Here is a 21,133-nt window from a genome sequence, read left to right as displayed (position 1 = left end):
CGTGCGATCTGCTGACCCGGGGGAAACCGTAAAGCTACGCATCAGCCGAGTACTCAACTCTTCTGGTCAGGACGGGCGGAGATTTGGCAATAGGCTCGGTGCAATCGGGCTCCTCTACGCAGGGATGGAGAGCGGCTTGGTTGCTGTGAGGGACAGTGATGATTGGATCAACAGCGTCGTGGCGGGGCTTGGAACAGGGGCGTTGTTCAAGGCGGCTAATGGGCCCAGGTCAGCGGCGATCGCGGGGGCGATGGGAGGGTTGATGGTTGGAGCTGCAATGGCTGGGAAACATAAACAGGTCTTGAAGAGATACGTGCCCATCTAGGGTTAGTTTTTGATTTTCTAGTTCACTTGCCACGGTCTTGTTGGTTAAAAACATTCATGTATCATTCTTTGGCTTGAAAAGTGGCCTTACTTTTTATAATTAACCTTAGCTATCACCACGAGCAAACCGTATGAGCTTCGCTGAATATTCTTATGAAAAGAAAATAGATAAATGGTGTCTAGATGTTCTTGCCTTAATGGCTTTAATGGTTGGCTATTGGTAATTCTATCCCAGAACTTATTCCTTGAGACATACTTTTCTGAGCTGTTGATGCTGGTGGTTAGCAATGTCCCTTTGGCTTGATTCTTTTGCTATTGCTCTTACGTAAATTTACATATTTATGTACATGTTGTGCGCATCATCGACATTTAGCCTTGTTGTCTTTATTTGAGATTTTCTTTCAATAATATTTTAGCTTTTTTAATGAACAAAAATGATAATGTTAATTGAACTTTTCAAAATTATCAAGCCATCCTTCAAATTTCTTAAGATCATATCTCTACTCGAATGTAGGAATAAAGTTTACATCTCATTCTTGTGTTGTGCGACTTGAGGTATTTCACTCTATTTTATAACCATTGTTATCATAATGTCTAACCATGTTGCTCATTAAATTTAATTTATATAACTCTTTATCAAGACTTCTAGTAATATTATTCTTGTTTGGCCCCTTTTCCATCATATTCCTTTTTCATTTATTATAACAACTCCACTATTTAGTCCATTTTCTTTATTTTAATGTACGTGTATTGGTTATAGAGTCTAATCTCCCTCATCCACATTGATCTCAAATTTTTGGATAATATTTATTTTAATTTTTTTTTTAATTTGGCTATCACTAGGTGCTACTCTAGGATAAATCAATGGTTACTAAGCATCACCTTGTTATTTTTCATGTATCTAGTGTAGAGGTAGAGGTCAAGAAAATGGTTAATGAGTGATCAGAGGTTAGTAGTTATTATGAGTTGTGTCATATAGAGGGATTCTTTGTTGAGTGTCTAGCAAATTCCATTTAATGGCTAAATACATCAATTGAAAGACAGAGGCCTTCTAAAGTGAAATTTAGCTATTATTATAGGTGTTGGTGATCGAAGATTTGGCCCAACACGGTAGACTATAGGCTTGACGCTTTTCTATGGTGAATAGAGCTAATAGAGGGTTTAGATAGGGAATTGGCAAGAGAAGACTATTAGGGAGATAAATGAGAAAAATATTTTGATAAATTATTTAAATCATGACTTTTTGTCTTAAAAATAGTAGACTAACAATGGTTGGTGAGTGGCAATGAATACAAAATAGCCAAACACAACAATTTGAAGTTAAAGCCTTCTCAAGAGAAATTGGTAATTGTCACGAGTTTGATGAGCAAAGAGATGGTCCAACATGGGTGGTGGTGGAACCGGTGGAAGAATCATGCTTCGAGTTGTCGATTGATTAAGAGAGAGAGAGAGAAATATGTTTGGCTAAATATACATATCATATTTTTTATACAGGGACTAATAGACATTTTTCTCTTTATATGATTGTGGATGGAAGTGGATCTCATTAAATGATGTAAAGTCTCTTGTATTCTTTCCCATTGTTCTCCTTATAGACTATTTGTGTATTATTGCTCTTAGGTGTGCATGCTTCCCTAAGAACATCCTTAAACTAGATGAGTCTATTTTCACCTTTTCTTATTCTTTAATCTACTTAATTATCTAATATAATATATTTATGCTTCATGCTTCTTAAGTTAACACCTATCTCTCTTAGCATTTTTTTTATAACTCAATACTTGAATCTTTATAGCATAGTAGTGTAATCGCTGTTTATAACTAGTACCTAACGTTTGTAGGATATCCCCCTATTTTATGGTGCCCACAAGGCATTTCCTCATTTGAACTAACCAATTTTAGCCTTTAAAGTTATATTTCGTGTATATGATTGTTTTTTTATAATAGATTTATGATACTTGAACCTATTTATATGGGTGTCATTTGATCTTTTAACATATTAATTGATAATTATTGTTTCCACCTTCACCAAAATTACATATTATGTAATCATATTTGTGTTCTTAAAGGTTAATCAAGTTCTCGGCTGCGCATTACATCCCTCCTAGGCAAGCATATCAACTAAGGCTCCGTTTGGGGTAGCTTATTTGTTGCGATGGCGTTTTGAAAATATCGTCTCGCCTAGGAGTTTCCAAATAAATGACTTATCTGGATAAGCACAATGCGGTCAGCGTTTCTAAATAAATGACTTATCTGGATAAGCACAAGCTGCCTCAAACGCACCAAAGTCACCCTTTTGTTAGTGCCTCATTATAAGGCATTAGATGAGGATGCACCAAAATCTGTAATGCAAATTATTATTATTAATTAATTAATTAAAAGCATGTGCAACCATAATATTTAAACGAAAAACTATATTAAAAGAATAAGCTATGGTAAAGTATTTAGAAACTCTATATTACTCTCTTAAAAAGAGTTAGATGAAGCATGTTAAATCAAATATTGGTACTAGAGCTTTTTGTTCTTCTTAAGTAGATTTCTGTGATGATAAAATGATGAGATTGAGGAAACTCGGGAGATTGAGGAAGTGATAGAGAGCTACGCATTGTGATAGGAAAGATGGTATGGGCAATCATGAAAATGAAGTGGTTGATAATGAAGATTTTATTGAAAGTTAGGCTTTTAAGGCGAACATTATTTTTTTGGCCTTCTGGACAATTTATTTTAGACAATCTATTTGGAATTTGGATCAAAATAAGTGATATATATTTTTAACTACTGCAATTGGAGATTTTAATAGGATATATTATCATAATATATCTTGAAAGTATTTAACGTAATTAAAATAAGTGAAATTTTTAAACAATGACCACCTTGGTGACACAAGTGCATTTAATGCGTTTAATAACAATGTCACTAACTTATACTTTATTACATTAATATTAAATCCTTTATATTACAAAAATTCTAACTATTCACTTTAGAAGAAGGCTAAAAAATTAGTCAGTGGTATAAATTAATGTAATACACTTAATATTAAACCCAAAGTCATCATTATATATACTCTCTTTTTATTTGAAGTTCTTTGATGATGAAAAAAGCAAAACTCATGCTGTGCCTCTCTTCCTCACTTTTATCCTTGTCAGCTGCTCTCCTGCTCCAATGTTTCTCTCATTTCTCACTTGCTCTCTCTCTTTATGCTCTTGTTCCTCTTTTCCCTTCAATACTTCTTTTTTATTCTTCTTCAATAATCTAGTAGTACCCCAGGCTCCCTCACTAACTAATCCAACCTCTTTTCTCTGCTCATCATCACTGAAATAGAAAAAACGTTGTCATTCATCTCCTTTTAGTTAGCAAGAGGAGAACCTGAAGATGATGATCAATCCCTCCTTTCCTCAATAAAGGCTGCACCAATAGTGTTATAATTTTTTTTTGTTCTAAATAACAACACCAAAATAGCGCATGACTATAAGATGGAAGGCTTAATGTTAACCCTTCATATAATTCTATTGCGGTTGGAAGCTTTTTATCGTTTAACTAATTCTAATGTTACTTGCCTTTGTGTTTACATATCCTTAATAACTTGACAGTGCCGACCAAGCTGTACATATATCTATCATCACTTTCTAAATGCCAATTAACTGTTCATTTAGACTTAAAAAACTTTTTAATGCAATCGTTTCACTGATAATTCAACTTCGTTTGTTCTGGATCAATCTATAGAAAACTTGGTGTTTCTTTTTTTTTTTATTTTGCTGGAAAATTTGTTCTTTGAAGTCCTTTTTCGACCCACCATTTTAACCCGTGAAATTTAGTTTTTTTCATTACTTTCGCTTCATATCTAGGATAAACCTTCATAACTATGAAGCTATGCGTGTGGCCAAATATTTTTTTAGGATATCTTACAATCTTTGTAAAAAAAGACCTGTAAAAATTGTCTTATCTATTTTCTATTAGTTTATTTTTTAAATTAAAACTCTACTTCTTTCCTAAGGTATGACTGCAAGATAAAAGAAATGCATATCAATTTTTATTTATCTTCTCAATTCTAAAATGGCTACTCTGAATACATTAGTAATAAAAATATATATATGCATGTCGTACCATTTCATTTATATCTACACATTTTCCTTTTGGATGTTTATAGTGTTTTGCGAGATTATGCTTGCATGTCATTTATTTCAGCTTGGCTTGAAAGTTTACTTATTTTTATATTCCAGTCAAAATAGATTGGAAACTGAAAAGTTCTACTACTTTCCAGGAAATTTGATGTAATTCTGTTTTCGTTAAATTTGTCCCCAAGTAAGTTTTTAGTGAATGCAGTATGATTATTTTCTTCAATTCTACCAAACATGCATGTGTGCAACGCTATACATCCCATTGTTATAGATTCTTTCGGTCAAAATCTAAATGCTGTAAGCTGCTATCAAATTCTTAAAGAATTGTGTCAGTATTTCATTGAAAATGATTTCTTCCAATGCGCTTACTTTTTTAACATATAATGAGCTCATTTAGTATATTTTATTTCCGTTTAATAGAATCACATATTAATTTTATTGGTGGAGCCTGAATAGCTAATGTTTTTTCAGCTGTAATTGTTGAGGCATGCAAGAGTAATAGGTTTAATCCTTACATTATAGGTAAAAAAAATTTGTTGGCATAGACATACCGAATGATTGCTTTCTTCCACTTAATTCAATGTTTTGGGTTAGAAGTGGGCATGACCACTTGTGGTTTTGGTTGTTTATGGGTCTTTGGTGCCTTCTATCATGATTTAGGGAGGTTCTTGAGTATGACTATCACTACAACATCACATGATTCAGTGTGTTCTTTGTGTATGATCTCATTAATGTTAAGAAAAACAAAAAAAATCATTTGAGTAAGGGGTGATGTGGATATTTTCTACATGCAAAGAGATTGTTAACGCATGTTAGAATATTGAGATTTTAGCCTCACATCAGAAAGAAATATTAATGGCCTCTTCAGCGTCACTTGTGGTTTTTGTATTTTATTTTTTGGTTTTGTTTTATTTTGTTTATATTTTTATTTAAAATGAAATATATTTGATATATTATAAGATGACGAAATCTGAGTTCATTTGCTGCTGTTGTTTGTTTAGCACAGTTTAATTGAACTGCTAAAGCTTTTACCTTTTATTGGAGCAGATTAGTTTATTGTTGGCCACTTATTTGAGGCAATCCACTCACGTGGCGGGTTGCTTAATGGATATTTCTGAGATTAGTGCTAAGCTGCGGTTTAAGGCTTTAAACTTCAAAGCAATTTCTTTCCATTAATGAAGCTTGAACTCGATCAGTGCATAATTATGTTAATTTCATTCGTAATATTATTGCCTTGCAAGTTCTGTTCTGCTGTACACGAATTTGATAGTATGATTGTCATATACATATTTGTATAATTTGTCACCCTTAGAAGTCATTAAAACCCATCGGTATCGTGTACCTTATATGACACAATAATGCATTCTTACTATCCTAGACATTTAATCCATTTAGCTCGCTTCTATTCTTTGTTTTAGGACTCAATTGACCTAAGTTACTATAGGATGATCTTAGGATCACATTGGACTCGTGTGGTTGGACCTGGCTTTAGAGGTGTGTTGATTCCAAATCATAATTTATAAAGTGGAGAGGAAAGAAAAAGAGAACTTAATAAAGGTGTAAACGAGTCAAGTCGAGCTCGAGTCATTCTCAGCTTGAATTATAATCACAATTAAGCAATTAAATTCAATAAGGAACTTCATTATTATTTCAATATACAATCAATTCCTTTAAATAGACTAATTTATAAATATAATGCAGAAACTAAACAAGAATAATCTGATGCTTTCTTTCACCGAACTATATTGACCAAACAGTTTCTTTATTAGCAAAAACTGCTTTGTGAATGCATGTATTAGTCCTACAAAATAAACTCCTAAATCTCCAAACAAATATAAATAAATAAAACTTATAATTCTGTAACTTCATACTTTGCTGAAATAAACTAAATTCTCTATGAAAATTTCCAACTAAAAGAGGAAAATTATTCCATACAGAAAAGACTTATAAGCACTAAACCCTACTCAACAGGAAACTGGAGAGCAGCTCTAGCCATGGCTAAGCTCCCTTCATAAGTATGATTTCCTCCAATAAATCCACTCATATGAACAAAAACGCATCCAGAAATTCCAGACTCCTTTGAAAGTTCTTCATCCCTTAAGCCCCTCCATGACAATGGGAGAGCCCTCCGGCTCTCAAATTTATCGGGCGACACCGCAACTGCTTGAACTCGCCAACCTTTGCTCCGATCATCCTATAAAAAAAAAAATTCAACTTCTTTAAAGTTCTATCTTTTATGGCTAGTGTATGATAAATGGGGCACTTACATACATGGCACATAAATCTTATGTATTTAAATATCTCACACCTAACTTCCACAATTACGCGCAAAGCACGCAAATTTTTCATATAACGTCATTTAAAAAAAAACACTATTATCACTTTTTAAAAGTGAAATTTAGATTTTTCATGCATAAATTTAAAGCACCGAAGTATCATGTATGTAAATATGAGATATGTAAATAGATAATTGTGTAACATCACATGTGAGTGATATGTATGTAAATTTTCCTAAAAATTTATACCTGATACAAAACATATTTGATGGGTGGATCAATCTTCAACTCCTCTTCAAGCTCAAACAGATGAAGTTTCCACTGTTAATAAAAAATATTAATCTAGCCATCAGCAAAGATTAAACAAACATTCAATGGCATAAAATAAAAACCAATGGCACATATAATGTCAACAATTTAAAAATTCCATGTAATGTTAGAAATCTTACGGGGCAAAACGTATCGAGAACCATTATTTCACCGCTCGGATCAATGTTTCTTCTCGACTCTATACATTGTAGGACAATAGACCTTGCTGGTAACCATGATTTTGCATAATAACGAATACTCTGAAATCAAGCAGAAAAATAAGCACAACAAATGATTCCAACATAAAGCTTATATGAAGTTTGAAAAAATGTTAACATAACATAATCACAACATTTAGAACACAAAAGGGCAGAAACAACAACATAAATGATTCCGACCTCCAAAAACTCGCTGCCAGCGAGACTCATTGCCCGCCAAAAGGCTTCATTTTCCTTTGCTGCAGATTGATCTGGATCCACCCAATCCAGATTTAAGCGCCCAACTCTTGAAGACAAATGGGTGTTATTCACATATCTTGGTGGCAGATCCGTTTCGTATTGGTTAATTCCATTGTCGATAGCATCAATCGCCTGAAAAAATAAGCAAGACGTGAATTGATGCGTGTATAAGAGAGCGAAATATCTATGCTCTTGAGTGTTTACTTTGTTGGCTGGATTCACATCTGCATCTTACCCTTAGGTCATCATATGTTTATCATATTGCATTAATTTTCACAAGAAAAAGATAAAATAAATTATTAAATACCTAAAAAGGTTATTAACAACAACAAAAAAACTATCCAAACATGGGAACCTACGTGCTAAATAATTTGATCGTAAAATATGTGAAAATTTAGGCTTAAAAAATATTAAAAAACTAGTACCTCGACAAAGCTTTTGTATACAGCCAGATAGAGCCGTTGAACATCTTGGTGTTCATAATCAAGCTGAAGCTCCTTTGCAATTATCTCTTTACCATAGTGCTGTGGAAGAAATCAGCTAATAAAATGTGTGAGAACTACCAAAAAAATAGATAAAAATCACCGGTTTCAGATGCCTAAAAGGCCCATTTTATGGCTCAACTATTACACAAAGAAAAGAGGAAATTTAGTGTACCTTTTGCTCTCATGAAAGGAAAATAAAGCTACAATATAATCTATATCATTCAATAATATTTCTATTTCAATATCCCAGGCATATATAAATTATCATTGCTGATGCAACTCCAACAAGTACAACTTATAAAATTTAAAAGTTACAATCAGATCATCTAACTTTTGATCAGATTCAACTGTAAATTCAGAATCATTCATTTTTTAAATGTATGAACAGTCATTTGAGCTGGCATTAAACTATAGAAGCCATCAATGATAATCCTTTTCAGACATTTATATGATACCTTGTAGATAAGTCCAGCACTGCTAAGTTTGGTTTTAAATCCATGACCGAAAGCCTCGTTGAACCCTTTCTGATGGTGATCATACCGATCACGGTCGGGATCATACACGCCCCCAACATCAAGCACCGCGTCCAAGGTATCGAGTAACTGGAATTCAGTTTCACAAAATCATGGCAGATAATTTATAAGCTCAATTCAAAATTTTGTCACCGTTAGAACATAAGCAAAATGTTTATCAGCCATACAAATATAGAATAAGTGAAAAAAAAATAGAAGAAAATTTTGAATACTTGAATGGATGAGAACAGTATCAAAGAACATACATGGAAGATGATTGAGATGCTACATAATGCTAAAAGAAAAAAACAAATGCTTTCGAATTCATCAAAAATAAAAAATAACAACACAAAAACAACAAACCTTTATCTCACTAAGTGGTGCGGGCTACATAAATCCTTTTTCTCCATTGCGTCCCACTGAGTGCATATTTTCATTTAATTCTATATGCCCAAGCATTTCTAGGTTTACATGTCTTTCCGAACACAAATCGAATCTAAAACATATATTCTCCTAACTGGTTCATCAGATGGTCGACATTTAATATTAAGATGATGTTTTATACGATATGCCCAAGCATTTCTAGGTTTGCATCTCTTTCCTAACACAAGTCGAATCTAAAACATATATTCTTCTAACCTGTTCATCAGATGATCGACATTTAATGTGCCAAACCATCTAAGACGACTCTCTAACTTTTTCCGCCACTGGAGCTACACCAATTCTATCACATATATATTCATTTCACATTTTGTCTTTTAAGTTTAAAATAAAAAATAAGAATAAAAACATTCATGCAACGCATTCATGTAGCAGTTTCGATTTCTGCTTTCTAGCATTTTTGTTAGAATTTGTGACCAAATTTTTTTGGGCTTGGATCAAAAAGTTAATGATGCAACATAGGTTAGTTGAATTCATGGGGAGTTTTTAGGGAGGTTTATGGTGATAGCAGAGAGATTGGCCCAATAAGCACAACCCCGGAGCCTACCCGGCTAGCATCGATTCCACACACACAAACATCACGTCAAAATACCACTATCACTATCTTCTTAAAGGTGAAATAAAACATTCCATGCATAGGTTTGACAATAAGGTGTTATAAGTGTAAATATCAAAATTTGAGTGTTAGTTATGTAAATACATAAGAAGTGTGTGTTATGTATGCAAATTTCCTATATATTTATTGTGGTTTTGTGTGTGAAAAGTGTTAACCACCAAACCCAAAGTAATCCACTTTATAATCATCTTTAAGGTTAGTGAATTGTCTTCCCATGTAAATCTGAGTTTGTTTTCTTTTTTAGTGTTCATCGCATGAAATTTTGTAACAATTTCTATTACTTGATGACACAATAAAATGATTTCAAGAAGGCAAAATTTGCAAATTGCACAATTGAACTTGCTTAAAGATCCCATGAAACAAGCAACATTTACAAAACTGCATTTCTATTTCTTCGTAATGACACAATAAAATGATTTCAAGAAGGCGAAATTTGCAAATTGCACAATTGAACTTGCCTAAAGATCCCATGAAACGAGCAACATTTACAAAACTGCATTTCTATTTCTTCGTTCCCAGCCACCTTGACTATTATTCTTCAAGTAGCATCATTTAACTTCCCATGAATAAAATAAAAATTAGACAGGCAACTAGTCAAAACTTAGACCATAAAATAAGAGCACAAGCTTCAGTAAAGTTAACAACCTCATTCATCGTCTCTAATGCTGAAAAAGGATTTTTTTTTTCTTTTCCCGTTACATTCACATATTCTGCTTCTGCAATGAAATATCTCTATTCAAATTGTTCCTCATGCTTCAATTCTCATAAAAAGACACAGTTTTGCAAATTCAGCAAAAAAGTCATCAGATGAATAGTAATCAGCATAATCTTATCGTCCTTCTTCCCTATGCAATCAAAAAGCTCATCTCTTTTATACTAATCTTCTTCTACAATCTTATTCCAGTTCAGAAACAGAATAACTTTTCTAAATATTTATTTCCTCGCTCAACAGCAATGGCGTTGTCATATTGATACCAAGAGACCAAAATAAATAAATAGCAGCGAGAGAGAGATGGAAAGAGCAGGCCTGCGGGTCCCTTGATCGAACGATCTCGGCGCCGGCGAACTTTTCCGTGAGGCGGATCATGAAGCAGCCTAGGGCTTCATCGCAGTGGAAGCTTCCGTTGTGGGTGCCGACCCTCTTGAGCGCGTTAGGGTTTGGTGAGCCTGTGGAGAAGGCAGCCGTCGCCGCCATGGTAAACACTCGCCTTTTGGTTTCAACGAACAAGAAGGATCTCCAATACCAGTTCCGAGCCAACAGCATGTCGCGCAGTTGGGCTATTTGCAGGACCATTAGCACGTAAAGGATAGGCCGAGGAAATTAAGGCGCTCTGTTGGGCCATTGTTAGGTCATGAAAGCTTGCTACATAGATGGGCTGGGCCTTATTTGAGAACTATGTTAATAATATCTTGTTTAATTTGATTTTTCAGTGGTTTGTTTGTAGGAAGCTGAATCAACTCGTTATTCTTTTGGAAGTGTTTGGTTTGAAATAAAATGGGTATAATCTATTTGTATGCATGTAAGAAAAGACATGCCATGCTGAATCAGGTGTCAAGTTGATCAGTCGGGCTGAGGAGTTGGTTTGCCGAGGTCTATTGCGCTGACTTGTCAAGTTTATTTCATATTTCTACAACAATGAGATGACTTATAAGTGCACTATATGATATAAGCTGTATAATGTGGCATGACATTACACGTACATTTAAATATTTTGTCTTATTAATTATTGTATCAAAGCAAAATAACTCCAATATTTACAAATAGGGGCTAAAAGTTTAAATAGAAAAGGGGGGCCTCTTCCCATGGGCTATACCTCTCTCCCTATATCTGTCCTTTTTTCTCACTTTTCTCCTTAATGTTAATAAGATTTGGGCATAATTTATGGATTTATATAGATTCAATATCTTAAAGGTGCAATGAGCCCAGACATGCCAGACATGCCTTCAATCTGAAGTTATGAACAAATATCTCAAGAGGGATAACAAAGATCATATTAGAGTAATTCACACTAGATGAGTAAGACATTATATCATTAAATCTTTTATTTTTACATTATTATTTCATTATAACTAATTTATTATATATAATTTTTCATTGGTGCATTCATTTTCCAAGATTTTTTTAGTAAATCGGAAAATTTCCTTATTGTAAGTTTCCTAACAGTAAATGAAACTCTACCAACCCTGCTCAATAGTTGAATGCTAGAGAAGACTTTGGAGAAACTTCTTCTAAAATATAATACATCTAAATAACAGATAAATTCAATTAACCTAGGGCTTTAAGAGCACGAGATCTTGCCCTAGGTAAAGTTTAAAAATTATAACTACTTTCTATAGGAGATTTATAGTTCTAAAGCTAAGGATAGTATGAATTTAACAAAATCATTTAAATTCTTTTATAATTGAGATATATTGTAAGAAAACAATCAGTCTAACAACATAAAGAGATAAATTTTGTTTATTTACGGATAACACTAAGGAAACTCACCCTATAAGACCGTCTATGATAAATATGATAATAGGGCGAGCTGACAATTTATGAACTTACTCATTGAGAGTGTGTGAAAATGTCTTCAAGACAGAACCCCTATTGGCATAAGCCAAAGTGCCCTTAGGATGATTCATTAAAAGAGAGCCAAGCGCCCCCAAATAGATGAATAGTTAGCGTATAGTGAAATACAACACTCATCATTATCAAAATATTATAATTCAAAATTGGGAAAAATAACACATTTAACATATTCATTTTTTTGTGAGAGAAATATATACCTGTGTTGTATAGAGTAGCAATTCATAGCTTCATGTTTTTAATTTTGTTATTATTTTTGGAGTCGTCTCTTAAAGAGAAAAGTGAATTAGGCAACCAAAAATATATACAATTAAAAGAATACATGCCAAGTATCAGGTGTCGAGCTGGCCAGCCAAGTTGACCTAAAGAGTTCGCCTGTAGAGTCCACTTGTCGAGCTAACCTTTCTACTTCATTTCATATAGCTATAGAGAAAGACATTACATAAAACTTCAAAATATGAAATAAAGCTTCAAGATATGACATAAAATACAAAATGTGATATGACATTATGTATTATATATTTTTATTTCTCATTAAATTTTATAATAAATCAAAATAACACAACAATATTTATAAACAAAGGGAGGTCTCTTCCCACAATGTTGTTCCTCTCCCTCTCTTTATATCTCTTTTTCCATCTTTTTCTTAAAAATAGTAGGATTTAAGAATAACCCACAAACATATTTGGATTCAAAATTTTGAGAAGTGTAATGAGTATGAATACTTTTTAAATTTGAAGTTACACGTAGAGATTTACAGAGGGACAACAAAGATCATACTAGAGAAATTCTCACTAAATGAGACACTGCATTAACTATTTCATTTTTATAATTATTATTGTTAAAATTTCTAAATACCATATTCGATCTAAAAACATATTTGAATCGATAAGCGGAAGCGAGATAATATCATGCATACCTCCGACCATAACTTATACGAACTTAGTTTACACTCATAGCTCACACGACAAATTTTCTGTTATAGATCTTCTAAGTTTTTTTCTCACTCACAACCCGATGGTGCAAATAAAATGAAGAGGAGCAAGCTTAGGGACCAAAACAGCAAGCATCACATCTAATTTATAGTACTCTGCCAATCACAGAGTTCAATGGATGTGACCACATTATGGAATGTTACTAAATTCATGTGTTGAACTTAGATGCTATATGGACCACATTATGGAATTACTTCCCTTAAAAACACTAAGGAGTTCCAATGGGTATTAAATTAAAACAAAGAATTAATTAATTTGGGAATTCCAATGGGTATTGTCATTAATTTGGGAATTTCAATGGGTATTGAAATTAATTTGGGAATTCCAAAGGGTATTGAAATTAATTTGGGAATACCAAAGGGTATTGAAATTAAAATAGAGTTTTAATTAATTTGGGAATTCTAAAGAAACAAAATTTAATTCCCATCATTAACTAATTTGGGAATCTTAAAGAAAAAATCCCAACATTCTCCCACTTGGTCCATACAGTTCAACACATACCATAAGAAAAACAAAATATATGAATCATGACAATAGGTCCTCTTATAGTGAGTATTATCTTCCATGTATTACACTATATCAAATCTCTCAATACTAGCCCATACAACTTAATGAATAAACCATATGTCTATTCTAAGTCCAAACCGAATGAGATTTCTCAAAATAAATGAATGAATAAATATGTGCACAAAACCATATGAGAAATCATCAACTGAATTAAGTGTTTCAATAAATATTTGTACAATGTAAATCACAATATGAAACCAAGTCCCATTCGTACTACATGATCCTTAAAATTCTTTGGTGACATGCCTTTAGTCAAAGGATCGGCAATCATCAACTCAATGTTAATGTGTTCAATGACCACTTTCTTTTCCTTAACACGTTCTCTTATGGCTAAATATTTGATGTCGGTGTGTTTAGTTCGACTTCCACTCTTATTGTTCTTAGTCATAAATATTGCAGCTCAGTTTTCACAGTACAAATTTAATGGTCTTGAAATAGAGTCTATGACTCTAAGCCTAGATATGAAACTCTTCAACCATACACCATGTGAGGTAGCCTCAAAACAGGATACGAACTCAGCTTCCATAGTGGAAATAGCAGTCAAGGTCTGCTTAGCACTTCTCCAACATATAGCTCCACCAGCTAGCATGAAAATATAACCTGATGTTGATTTTCTTGAGTCAATGCAGCCAACGTAATCTGAATCAGAGTAGCCAATCACCTCCAAATTATCAGTTCTTTTGTACATGAGCATGTAGTCCTTTGTACTTTGAAGATATCTCATTACTTTCTTTGCAGTTTTCAGTGGTATATACCTGGATTACTCTGATATCTTCCCAACACTCCAACAGCAAATGCTATGTCAGGTCTGGTACAAACCTGAGCATACATAAGGCTTCCAACAGCTGAAGCATATGGAATGTTCTTCATGTGTTCTCGTTCGAAATTATTTTTCGGGCATTGACTCAAATCGAATCTATCACCCTTCACAATAGGTGTTATACTCGGTGAACAATTCTTCATATGAAATATCTTTAGAACTTTATTGATATAGGTCTCTTGAGACAAACCCAAAATGCATCGAGATCTGTCCCTATGGATCTTAATGCCAATGACATAAGATGTCTCATCCATATCCTTCATATCAAAGTTCTTGGAGAGAAATTATTTCACCTCATAAAGTAAACACCTATCATTGGTTGCAAGTAAAATATCATCCACACACAGTACAAAAAAACAAATTTTACTCCCACTAACATTCTGGTATAAACATTGATCCATAACGTTCTCTTCAAAATCAAATGAAGTAATAACTTCATGAAATTTCAAATACTACTGACGGGAGGCTTGTTTCAAACCATATATGGATTTATTTAGCTTGCAAACTAAGTGCTCGCCATCACTAGAGGAGAATCCTTGTGGTTGTTTCATGTAAACCTCTTCCTCTAGATCACCATTAAGGAATGTCGTTTTCACATCCATTTGATGTAACTCAAAATCAAAATGAGCTACCAATGTCATAATTACTCGGAGAGAATCTTTTTTAGATACAGGAGAAAATGTTTCCGTATAGTCAATTCCCTCCCTCTGAGTGAACCCTTTGGCAACGAGTCTTGCCTTATGTCTCTCAATGTTACCTTGTGAGTCTTTCTTGTTTTTGAAAACTCATTTGCATCCAATGGCTTTTACACCATTAGGCAACTCAAAGAGATCCCAGACTCGATTAGATGCCATAGAATCCATCTCATCTCTCATGGAATTATGCCACAAGTCCGATTCCTTAGAACTTATGGCTTGTGAAAACGTTTCAGGATCATTTTCGGCTCCAATGTTACAGTCTAATTCTTGAAGATACACAACATAATCACTAGATATAGCTGATTTTCTTTCTCTAGTAGACCTTCTTAACATTGTTTCAACATTCTCCTCAAGAGCATGTTGTTTAACTGGTTGTACAACAATATCTTGTCATTCCTTATTTCAACTTGATCTACTTGATCATTATTAATAGTTTGTGGAACTTCGACAATTGGTTCTCTAACACCTATTTGTCCTTGAGGGTTGTGAATAACAATCAATCTGCACTTGGCCTAGAATCTGCACTTGACCTAGAGGGTTGAGCTTCACAATGATCCTTTTCCAAAATATTATCCCGAATTTGATCACTCCCACTGATCAAGCCATACTCAAGAAATTTTGCATTCCTTGATTCCACAGTCCTAGTGCTATAAGACGAACAATAAAATATATACCTTTTAGACCTTTCAGCATATCCAATAAAATACCCACTAATGGTTCTTGGGTCTAACTTCTTTTCTTGTAGGTTTGTAGGTTGTAAATTCTTACTTCAGATGGGCATCCCCAAACGCGTATATGTTGCAAACTTGGTTTCCAACCTTTGAATAACTCAAAAGGAGTCTTTGGAACAGCCTTGGTTGGAACTCTGTTTAATATATAAGCAGCCGTCTTTAGAGCTTCAGTTCACAAGAATTCAGGTAGTTTCGTGTTACTCCGCATAATTCTCACCATGTCCATTAAAGTTCGGTTTCTTCTTTCTGTCACATCATTCTGATCCGGAGAACCAGACATAGTGCGTTGGGCAACAATCCCATGTTCTTGAAGAAACTTCGCAAATAGACCAGGTGCTTGTCCACTCTCTATGTATCTTCCATAGTACTCTTCACATCCATCTGACCTCATGATTTTAATTTGCTTTCCACATTAATTCTTCACTTCAGCCTTAAGGATTTTAAAGGCATCCAAAGCTTCGTCCTTAGAACGAAGTAAGTAGAGATGCATATATTGTGAATAATCATCTATGAATGTGACAAAGTATTTTGGACTAACTATATCCATGTCTGGACAACAAATACTTGTATGCATAATCTCCAATAGGTCTGTGCTCCTCTTGGCACCCTTTTTAGACTTATTAGTTTGCTTACCCTTTATGCAATCTATACAAGTCTCAAAGTCAGCAAAATTCAAAGTACTAAGTACCCCTTCATTTACCAATCTTTTAATTCTCTTAAGGAGATGTGTCCCAATCTCCGGTGCCACAACATAGAGGATTCCTCATTCACAACACATTGTTTTAACCCAACAGTAATATGCATAGAATTATAAGCAGCATCATTTTGCAATTCAATAGAGTAAAGATCATTAATCAAAGTACAATAACCAATAACCTTAGATTCATAAGATAAACTAAAACCAGAATCCAAAAAGTTAAAGGAAAAACCCAAAAGTACAAGTCTTGAAATAAAAATCAAAATCATAGAGAAACTTGGAACATAAAAAGTCTTTTCCAAATGTAAAATGAAATCGCTGCTTAAAACCAAATTGCACGTGTCAATGGCTTCTACATGTTAACTCATCTTGCTTCCTGAATAGATGCATTGTTCACTTCCCACTGGCTTCCTTAGGTTTTGTATACCCTGCAAGGTATTAGAAACATGGATTGTAGAACCAGAATTAATCCACTATGTGTTATGATTAACAGTAATCATATTAGACTCATAACAGACGAATGAAAGTTGAGTACCTTTCTTGTCGAGCCAGTTCTTAAACTTGATGCAGTCTTTCTTTATGTCTTACAGAAGAAACACTTTGACTCTTTCTTTATATTTGGCTGAGGAGGAATCTTGTCATTTCTCTTATTTTTGGTTTGATCTCAATTTCTCTTTCCTTGAGTAGTAAAATTCACCTTTTCACCATCTTCCATTGCCAATCTACCTTCTTTTTGGACACACATGGTCAACAGCTCATTAATTGACCATTTGTCTTTATGTGTGTTATAAGAGATTTTGAAGCATTCATATTGTTAGGGCAGAGTGTTTAAAATGAAATGAACCAGAAAAGATTCCGATATTTTAACTTCCAAAACTTCAAGCTGAGCCGCTATATCCCTCATGTGCATGCTATGATCACGCACGTCTTTAATTCTAGTGAGCTTCATGGATGAAAATTGCATAATTAAGGTGCTGGTCAAAGCCTTATTCTGTTGCAAACTGCTCATCGATGGCTTTTAAAAGGTTCTTGACCTTATTATGCTGCTCGATAGAACCACAAATACCAGCAGATATCTTGGTCTTTATGAACATCACAGAGAGGCGATTGGATCGCTCCCATTTTTCATAAAGATCAACAGCATCTGAAATGCTGGTTTCAGTAATGGCAGGTGGTTCGTCTTTTCTTATAGCATAATCAATATTCATCTATCCTAAATGAATAAGAACTCTCTCTTTCCACACCTTATAGTTATCACCCTTTAATTCGGGAATATCACACTTAAAATCAGAAATGTTCGCAGGTTGAATAACTGCAAAAATTATCAAACATATATGCTCATTATTATTATTTTTTTTTTTTGAGACCCGAAAATAAAATATCATGTTTTACCAATATAAATCATGCTCAAATCATTGAATCTAGTTTCATAGAACTTTCCTATGGGCAAAAATTCTACTCAAATTAGATTCATTTAATAACTTTATGATAAAACTATCAAATTATGTTCATTTTCTTAATTCCTGTGGGTAGGTTAAGAGTTAAGAAATATAAAGTTGATATTTTATCCTAATTAATCATACAAATATAATAAAATTCTTGTCGGTAGATTTTATTATATCTCTTATAATTAATTACAACTAATATTTTAATGTGATTCTTGAATTCAATATATAATTTTAATTGATTAAAGATGCTGTGACTATTCCATAATTAATTAAAATTATATGAATCAACTAAAATTAATTAATTCTTTATTAAGGTCTAAATATTTGCATACTATCATAAATAATGCAAATAAAATGAATAACATTGCATAAATATTATTTAACGTAATATATATTGACTCAAAATGACACGTCGTTTTTGACATGTCGTTTTGCATGACGAGGTTGGGTTTTGCCGAATGAAAACGATACGTCGTTTTCACCAACGCCCAAACGACAAGTCGTTTGGCTTGTCTTCATCCTTCAGCCGGGTCATCTAGACCCGGTTCAGACTCGCGGCTCCGAACGGGAAACCTGACGATTTCTCAACCCAAATCAATGGTTCAAATCACATAAAGCTTAGAAACTTGATTTCAAAATGATTTCCGGTTTTATTTTGGATTAACAACGTCAAAATTCTAATGCCCCAAAATCAAAACGTTTTCACAAAAATGGGCAATAAGAACAGACATTAACTTTAATACTTCAACCAAGATTTACGCATAAATAGAGTAAAACAGAGTAAGCAAGGCAGAGGTTAATCACGACTCTGATATCAAATGTTAAATTTTTTAAATACCATATTCGATCTAAAAACATATTTGAATCGATAAACGGAAGCGAGATAAGATCATGCATACCTCTGGTCATAACTTATACGAACAGAGTTTACACTCACAGCTCACACGACAAATTTTCTGTTATAGATCTTCTAAGTTTTTTCCTCACTCACAACCCGATGGTGCAAATAAAATGAAGAGGAGCAAGTTTAGGGACCAAAACAACAAGCATCACATCTAATTTATAGTACTCTGTCCATCACAGAGTTCAATTGATGTGACCACATTATGGAATGTTACTAAATTCATGTGTTGAACTTAGACGCTATATGAACCACATTATGAAATTTATTTCCCTTAAAAACACCAAGGAATTCCAACGGGCATTAAAAATTAAAACAAAGTATTAATTAATTTGGGAATTCCAATGGGTATTGTCATTAAATTGGGAATTTCAATGGGTATTGATGCATTGAAATCAATTTGAGAATTCCAATGGGTGTTGAAATTAAAATAGAGTTTTAATTAATTTAGAAATTCTAAAGAAATAAATTTAATTCCTATCATTAATTAATTTGGGAATATTAAAGAAAAAATCCCAACAATTATTTCATCATTTAAGCTCTTCTATCTCTTTTTTTCCTATTTATGTATTCATTGATGTTTTTATTTTCTTAAAATATTTTTGGTAAATCAATGAATTTACCCCTCATAAATAAATTTCATAAGAGTAAAAGAATAATTGCCAAAAATTTTAGGCCTTACTCGACGCAATGACCAAATGGGGGGGTGGGGGGGGGGAGTCCCACGGGTCCTCTTCTCTCTCAATCTGGGATTGCTTCATAACTCACAAAAATATTTGGGCTCAACAGTATTTAAAACATGATTTTGACCTTTTTGGTATTTGTTTGGAAGAAAATGAAATGTACATTAAAATCTTAAGAAATTTCAAACTCCGTTATTATTACATTCATGGTGTATTCCAAATTTGATTGATTTGGCTAGGTTCCAAACCAACTCCATGTCATGGCCAATAACACCACTAGGAACCACCCATAGCCAGCTCCATTTGCTGTTACCCGCCACCACTAGCAACCACCTATAGATCACCATTTGCTATTACCCGCCACCACTAAGAACCATAACGTCAACTTTGAAAGATTCAAGCTCATCTGAATTTGTATTGGACTAATTCCATGCCAAAAGTTAGACATAGTAAAAATTATTAAATAGGAATTGTCATGCGTGCCCGTAAACTATAAATAATTAAATGCCATGACACATAATTCTCCCCAACCGGTAGGCAATTTTTTAAAATTTTACAACATTATTATCATCTGCTCCACCATCAACAACCGAATTAATTTAGGTCACCCGCTTTTACATTTCTACCCACACACGTCCCTCCTTCTTCCAAATCCGTCCTACGAAGTATCCCAAACCTAAACCACCACTCAATACCATGATAACGCCGGCGGCCGGAAAACTCCTCTCTACAGCCATCGCCGCCGCCGCCTGCTTCTTTTTCCTCCTCCGCATCATCATCTCCCTCAAATCCCTTATCTTCCTCATAGCCCGCCTCTATCGTTGGACCGAAGGTCACACGCAAGCCCATCAGACCTTCACCATCCCTCGCCAGGCCGACGATGACTTGCCGGAGAACCCTCTTTACCGCAAGGCCGCAGCTTACGTAGCCGCTCTGCCCGCCGCCGAAGACTCCGACCACACCTCCCTCTTGTCTTCCTTCTCCCGCCCCAACGACCTCTCCGTCCACCTCATCCCCGGCCAAATCGTTCTTGACTCGTTCTTCGGAGCTCGCCTGTCGTGGACGTTTGTCTCCCCCGCCGGTTCCGGCGATGCTCTCGTGCTCCGCCTCCGCCGTCAGGACCGCCATCGAGTTCTCCGGCCGTATCTACGGCATGTCGAGAGCGTCGCGGAGGAGATCGAAATCCGTAGAAAAGAGATAAAGTTGTATACAAACGCGGCCGGCTCCGTCGGCCGGAGGTGGAGATCGGTGACGATGAGCCACCCGGCGACTTTTGACACGCTGGTGATGGACCCGGAGTTTAAGGCCCGGGTTCGGGCCGACTTAGAGCTTTTCCTGAAAGGCCGGGCTTACTACGCTAGGCTGGGCCGGGTCTGGAAACGGAGTTACTTCCTCTACGGCCCGCCGGGAACCGGTAAGTCCAGCTTTGTGGTGGCCATGGCACGCTTCCTCGGTTACAACGTCTACGACCTTGATCTTTCCCTAGTC

At 34.6% G+C, this 21,133-nt stretch overlaps 3 protein-coding genes across 3 annotated transcripts in view; 2 read left to right on the top strand and 1 right to left on the bottom strand.

Annotated features, from left to right (window-relative positions):
- LOC110027079 (mitochondrial import inner membrane translocase subunit TIM23-1-like) overlaps window positions 1-10,546 on the top strand; it is an 11,010-nt gene extending 464 nt beyond the window's left edge. The window contains exons 1-2 of the mRNA XM_020728355.1: window positions 1-326; window positions 10,489-10,546. The exon at window positions 1-326 is cut by the window's left edge and continues 464 nt beyond it. Of these exons, the coding sequence (XP_020584014.1) occupies window positions 1-325 (325 nt within the window). The 3' untranslated portion in view covers window position 326; window positions 10,489-10,546. The remainder of the gene's footprint in view (window positions 327-10,488) is intronic.
- LOC110027077 (UPF0160 protein-like) lies at window positions 6,216-11,095 on the bottom strand. Its single transcript, XM_020728354.1, has 7 exons — window positions 10,564-11,095; window positions 8,423-8,569; window positions 7,908-8,006; window positions 7,423-7,614; window positions 7,165-7,284; window positions 6,965-7,036; window positions 6,216-6,633 (listed from the first exon to the last, which is right to left on the bottom strand). Exons 1-7 carry the CDS (start codon window positions 10,828-10,830, stop codon window positions 6,400-6,402), a joined length of 1,131 nt encoding a protein of 376 aa, XP_020584013.1. The 5' UTR covers window positions 10,831-11,095; the 3' UTR covers window positions 6,216-6,399.
- Window positions 11,096-20,133: 9,038 nt separating this feature from the next.
- LOC110027056 (AAA-ATPase At2g46620-like) overlaps window positions 20,134-21,133 on the top strand; it is a 4,965-nt gene continuing 3,965 nt past the window's right edge. The window contains exon 1 of the mRNA XM_020728327.1: window positions 20,134-21,130. Within this exon, the coding sequence (XP_020583986.1) occupies window positions 20,342-21,130 (789 nt within the window). The 5' untranslated portion in view covers window positions 20,134-20,341. The remainder of the gene's footprint in view (window positions 21,131-21,133) is intronic.

The sequence above is a fragment of the Phalaenopsis equestris genome, unplaced genomic scaffold, assembly GCF_001263595.1.
Source record: "Phalaenopsis equestris unplaced genomic scaffold, ASM126359v1 Scaffold000413, whole genome shotgun sequence".
Taxonomy (NCBI): domain Eukaryota; kingdom Viridiplantae; phylum Streptophyta; class Magnoliopsida; order Asparagales; family Orchidaceae; genus Phalaenopsis; species Phalaenopsis equestris.
Note: the sequence above shows the minus strand (reverse complement) of the source record. Positions and strands in the feature narration are given on the sequence as shown.